This window comes from Eimeria acervulina, genomic scaffold (genome assembly GCF_000499425.1).
Source record: "Eimeria acervulina Houghton genomic scaffold, Eah_scaff1094, whole genome shotgun sequence".
Classification (NCBI taxonomy): Eukaryota; Apicomplexa; class Conoidasida; order Eucoccidiorida; family Eimeriidae; genus Eimeria; species Eimeria acervulina.
Window position 1 is genome coordinate 2,501 of NW_013550388.1, and position 5,698 is coordinate 8,198.

A 5,698-nucleotide genomic window follows, 5' to 3' on the forward strand; every position below is an offset into this window, starting at 1 on the left:
GCTGAGGATTTGTTTGAGAGACCCCTTGAGAGTCTCTTCGTTGCCCTCGACTGCACCTTCCCTTGTATGTTTGCTGCTGCTGCTGCTGCTGTTGTTGTTGCTGCTGCTGCTGTTGCTCCTGTTGCTGCTCCTTATTCTGGGTGCTGCTGTTGCTGCTGCGCCTGCTGCTGCCGTTGCTGCTGCTGCTGTTGCTGCTGCTGCCGTTGCTGCACTGTCGCTGTACGCCTGGAGCAGCTCGTTCACAAGCTGCACCAGCAGCAGCTCGAGTTAGGTGCTGCTGCTGCCTTGAATCGCTGCAGCAGCCCGCTTCAGGTGCTGCTGCTGTTGCTGCTGTTGCTCTTGGGGTGTACAGACAACTCAACTGACGCTGCAGCAGAAGCTATTCTTGCTGCTGCTATTGCTGCAGTTCAAGCGGTCCTCACTCAGTCAGTCCCTCAGGTATGCAGCAGCAGCAAATGCAGCAGCAGCAGCAGCAACAACAACAGCAGCAGCGGCAAACGCAGCAGCAACAGCAAATGCAGCAGCAGCAGCAGCTAATGCTGCCCGTACAACGCTGCTCTGCTGTTGCTGCTGTTAGTTTTATTCAGAGCAGCAAAAAATAAAATGAGGCCTACATTTCTCTTGCTGCTGCTGCTGCTGCTGTCTTCTATTTGCTGCTGCTGCTGCTGATTTCTATTTGCTGCTGCAGACGGAAGCAGCTGTTGCTTGTAGAGCTGCTGCCATCCGCCTCCTTCGCAAGGCCCATGATTCGCTGCAGAAGTAAGTTGCTGCTGTTGCTGCTGCTGCTGCTGCTTGTGCTGCTGCTGCTGCTGCTTGTGCTGCTGCTGCTGTTGCTGTTGCTTCTTCGTTTTTGCTGTTAGCCACTTTGTTGGTGATGGTTTTGCTGCTGCTGCTCCTGTTGCTGTTGCTGCTGCTGCTGTTGCAGCTGCTCCTGCTGCTGCTGCTGCTTGGTCCGCTACAGCTGCTGCTGTTGTAGGCTCTACTGCACAATTGTGTTGCTGCTGCTGTCGCTACATTGTGCTGCTGCTGCTGCTGCATTATGTCGTCGCTGCTGCTGCCTTGTGCTGCTGTTTTTGCTGCTGCAGCACGGATTCTCTTCAGGCTGCTGTTGGTTTGCTGGCGTCTCAGCTGTCGCTGCCAGCAGCAGCAGCAGCAGCAGCAGGAGGTGCAGCATCACGAACTGCAGCAGCAGAACTGCTGCGTAATAAAGCAGCAGCAGCACTTGAAGACATCTGCAGATACTCCCGAGCGCCAATTCACCCGCAGGCAATCCAACATCTTGCTGCAAGTCAGTTGCTGCTGCTGCTGCTGCTGCTGCTGTTGCTGCTGTTATTGCTGCTGCTGTTGATGGTGAAGGGAGCCGATTGCCTAGGGTTTAGGGGTAGGGCTCAGGGTTTAGGGTGTAGGGTTTAGGGTTTAGGGTTTAGGGTTTAGGGTTTTGTTTGCTGCTTCAGTTGCTGATAACCTTTCCGCGGATCGGTCGGGCGAGAAGGCAAGCTGCTGCTACTGCTGTTGCTGCTGCTGCTGCTGCTGCTGTCTCCTATTTTCTACTGCTGCTTCGCTGGCTGGCGGTGCCTTCGTTTATTTTGGAGCGCTGCTGCTGCTGTTGCTGTTGCTGTTGCTGCTGCTGTTGCTGCTGCTGTTGCAGTTGCTGCTGCGGCTGGCGGCTCAGCGGCGGTCTCTAGGTAAAGGGTGCGGCATTCCTTAAGGGTTTAGGGTTTAGGGTTTAGGGTTTAGGGTTTAGGGTTTGTTGTGTTTAGGCCTATTGGTTGGTGCTGGAGGCGGTTTGTTCGCTTGTGGGGCGGCTTGAAGACGGAAGCTTAATGCTGGCTGTCAGTTTGCTTCTTTTTTGTCTCTTGTTGCTGCTGCTGTTGCTGCTGTTGCTGCTGTTGCTGCTGCTGCTGCTGCTGCTGCTGCTGTTGCTGCAGCTGTTGCTGCTGCTGCTGCTGGTGTTGGAGTCGCTGTTTGCGTTGCTTCCGCTGCGAGTCTGTCCCTGGTGTTGCTGCTGGCGGTTTCCTGCTGCTGCTGCTGCTGTTTCTGCTGCTGCTGCTGCTGCTGCTGCAGAAGACATTTGCTGCTGCAGCGTTGCGGTGTATGTGCAGATGCTGGAGAGCCTTTGCAGGCCTTCAATTGCTGCTATAGAGGAAGCACTTGCTGCTGGGCAGCAGCAGCTGCAGCAGCAGCAGCTGCAGAGTCTCTGCACCAAACTTGACTCCCTCGCCATCGTCCTCAGGTAGCCTGCTGCTGCTGCTGCACGTGTTGCTGCTGCTGCTGCTGCACGTGTTCCTGCTGCTGCTGCTGCCGCTGCTGCACGTGTTGTTGTTGCTGCTGCTGCAAGTGTTGCTGCTGGTGGTGGCGCTGCTGCACGTGTTGCTGCTGCTGCTTCTGCTGCTGTCGCACGTGCTGTTGTTGCTGCTGCTGCTGGCTGCTGCTCCCGCTGCTGCTGCAAGAGTTGCACTGTAGCAGCAGCAACTGCTGCTGCTGCTGCAGCACCTGGTGATGACATTTTTGCTGCATTCTCTTGTGCTTGTGCTGCTGCTGCTGCTGCTGCTGCTGCTGCTGCTGCTGCTGTTTAGGGACACCTCATCGGGGGTGAAAGAGGAGCCTCAGCGTTTATCTGCTGTTCAAGCATTTGTCTGCAACACCTTGTGGCTGCTGCTGCAGCAGCTGCTGCGGCAGCAGCAGCGCAGCGCTGCTATTGTTGAGCGCTCTCTACGCTGTATGAAGCATGCTGTTAGAATTGCTGGCGATGCATTTAAACCTCATGTTCTTTCTTTCTTGCAAATCTTGCAAACCAACGCCCAGGTAGGGTTTAGGGTTTAGGGTTTAGGGTTTAGGGTTTAGGGTTTAGGGTTTAGGGGCTTCAGATGCGGGTTGCAGCCGGTAGCTTTTCCCCCTTAGGGTTTATGGTTTATGGTTAAGGGTTTAAGTTTTAGGGTTTAATGTTTACGGCTTAAGGTTTAAGGTTTATGATTTAGGGTTTAGGGTTTAGGGTTTAGGGTTTAGGGTTTGTGGTTTGTTCAGGTGCACGTACACTCTACCTATTTATACGCAGCAGAGTGGATGTCTGTCTCCTTTGGCGGCGAAAATATTGCAGTGCAGCAAACCCTCGCTGCTTTAATTCAGGAGTTAGCCACTGCAGGCTTCAAAACCATTCAGAATAACGTGAGGGTTTAGGGTTTAGGGTTTAGGGTTTAGGGTTTAGGGTTTAGGGTTTAGGGTTTGGGGGAAAAGCATACGTGAGTGCTAATGATGTAAGACAAGAGCGCTTCTGAGTTAAGTGTTCAGTGTTCAGTACCTAGGCTTTAGGGTTTAGGGTTTAGGGTTTAGGGTTTAGGGTTTAGGGTTTAGGGTTTATGTTCAGGGAGGAGGCGAAGAGAGCGCTGAGATGATTGAAGATTGCTTCGGCATGCTGAGTCGCCTCTTAAGGCGCTGCCCCAACGTTGCTGCGTTTGTCCCTTCGGTTCTTAGACAAGTTAGCTAGTCTGCTGCTGCTCCTGCTGCTCCTGCTGTTGCTGCTGCTGCTGCTGTTGCTGTTGCTGCTACTGCTGATGGTGGTCCTGCTGTTGCTGCTGCTGGTGGTGCTGCTGTTGCTGCTGCTGCTGATGGTGGTGCTGCTGTTGCTGCTGCTGCTGATGGTGGTGGTGCTGCTGATGGTGATGGTGCTGCTGCTCTTGCTGCTGCTGTTGCTGCTGATGGCGGTGCTGCTGCTCTTGCTGCTGCTGCTAATGGTTGTGCTGCTGCTGTTGTGTTGCTTTTGCTGCTGCTGTTTTTGCTGTTGGTGTTGCTGCTGCTGTTGTTGCTGCTAATGCTGTTGCTGTTGCTGCCGGCTCTACTTTTATTTATTTATTTATTTTTTATTTATTTATTTGTTTGTTTGTTTTAGGGTTTAGAGAACTGCAGCTTGTGCATGCAAGTGAATACACCTGAAGCAATTAAATTGGTCTTCGTCTTCATGGAGAGTATTGTGCATGCAGCCAGCAAGTCTAAACCCTAAACCCTAAACCCTAAACCCTAAATGTTCTATTGTCTAAGCGTTTAGCCCTTAAATGACAGACTCTAGCTGTGAGACTCTAAACCCTAAACCACAAACCCTAAACCCTAATTCTTAAACCCTTGACCCTAATAAAACCCTAATTTGAAAACCCTAAACCCTAATTTGAAAACCCTAAACCCTAAACCCTAAACCCTAACTGGTAACAGAGTAAAGTTCACGGTTTAGGGTTTAGGGTTTAATGGGTTTAGAAGGAGACAATTGCTTTGTTTTATTTATGTTTATTTATTTTTATTTATTTTTTGTTTATAGAGGAGTCAGCTCAGCCGCAGCTGCAAATGACAGCAGCACAACTTGCAGCAGAGGTAAATAAAACAAAAAGAGTTTTGTTTTTGTCTCTTTATTTGTCTCTCTGTTTGTCTCTCTGTTTGTCTCTTTAATTGTCTCTTTGTTTGTCTCTCATTGTCTCCTTTTGTCTCTCTTATTGTCTCTCTCTTAGTCTATTTATCTGTCTCTCAATTTGTCTCTCTGTCTGTCTCTTTATCTGTCTCTTTATCTGTCTCTCAATTCGTCTCTCTTTGTCTCTTTAATTGTCTCTTTATCTGTCTCTTTAATTGTCTCTTTATTTGTCTCTTTAATTGTCTCTTTAATTAACTCTTTAATGGTCTCTTTAATTGTCTCTTTAAGTGTCTCTTTATTTGTCTCTTTAATTGTCTCTTTAATTAACTCTTTAATTGTCTCTTTAATTAACTCTTTAATTGTCTCTTTAATTGTCTCTTTAATTAACTCTTTAATTAACTCTTTAATTGTCTCTTTAATTGTCTCTTTAATTAACTCTTTAATTGTCTCTTTGTTTGTCTCTTTAATTGTCTCTTTAATTAACTCTTTATTTGTCTCTTTAATTGTCTCTTTAATTGTCTCCTTTTGTCTTTGTTTGTTTTTATCTGTTTATTATTATTTTTATTTATCTTTATTTATTTATCGCTGTCTCCTTTTGTCTTTTATTTATCTCTCTTTGTAAAAATAAGTAAATATATATATATATATAAATAGACATATATATAAATATAAATAAACAAATACTAAATAAATAACTATAAATATATTTATTTATTTATTTATTTATAAATATATTTATTTATATTTATTTATTTGTTTCTTAGTTTCTACCTGGCTTGGTTTGTCGAGTATTTTTGCTGCTAACTTCGGGGGCATCGCCTTTAAAAGTTTATTTGATTCAGGTACTTCATTTATTATATTTATTATTTATTATTTATTTATTATTTATTATTTATTTATTATTTATTTATTTATTTATTTTGTTTATTTGTTTATTTGTTTATTTATTTATTTATTTATTTACGTATTTAGTTGCGTATTAATTTTTTATTTTGGTGTTTATTTAATTTAAAATTATTTATTTATTTATTTATTTATTTAATTTATTTATTTGATTTGTTTATTTAGTTATATATTTTATTTATTTATTTTGTTTGTTCGTTTATTTATTTATTTTTGTTTTGTTTGTTTATTTGTTTGTTTTGTCTGTCTCCGCATTTATTTATTTTATTTTTTTGTTTATTTCTTTTTTTTATTTGCTGATTTATTGCTAATATATATACATATATTTATACATATATTTTTATTTATATTTATATATTTATATTTATACTTATATTTATATTTATATATTTATATTTATAT

General features: G+C 44.3%; 1 protein-coding gene across 1 annotated transcript in view; it reads left to right on the forward strand.

Annotated features, from left to right (window-relative positions):
- EAH_00055360 (hypothetical protein, conserved) overlaps positions 1-3,484 on the forward strand; it is a gene marked incomplete at both ends in the record, with an annotated part of 5,533 nt that extends 2,049 nt beyond the window's left edge. Inside the window, 9 exons of the mRNA XM_013397682.1 lie at positions 1-64; positions 353-438; positions 689-759; positions 1,129-1,288; positions 1,761-1,832; positions 2,103-2,233; positions 2,868-2,883; positions 3,025-3,165; positions 3,365-3,484. The exon at positions 1-64 is cut by the window's left edge and continues 84 nt beyond it. Coding sequence (XP_013253136.1) covers positions 1-64; positions 353-438; positions 689-759; positions 1,129-1,288; positions 1,761-1,832; positions 2,103-2,233; positions 2,868-2,883; positions 3,025-3,165; positions 3,365-3,484 — 861 coding nt within the window. The remainder of the gene's footprint in view (positions 65-352; positions 439-688; positions 760-1,128; positions 1,289-1,760; positions 1,833-2,102; positions 2,234-2,867; positions 2,884-3,024; positions 3,166-3,364) is intronic.
- Between the last annotated feature and the right edge of the window lie 2,214 nt (positions 3,485-5,698).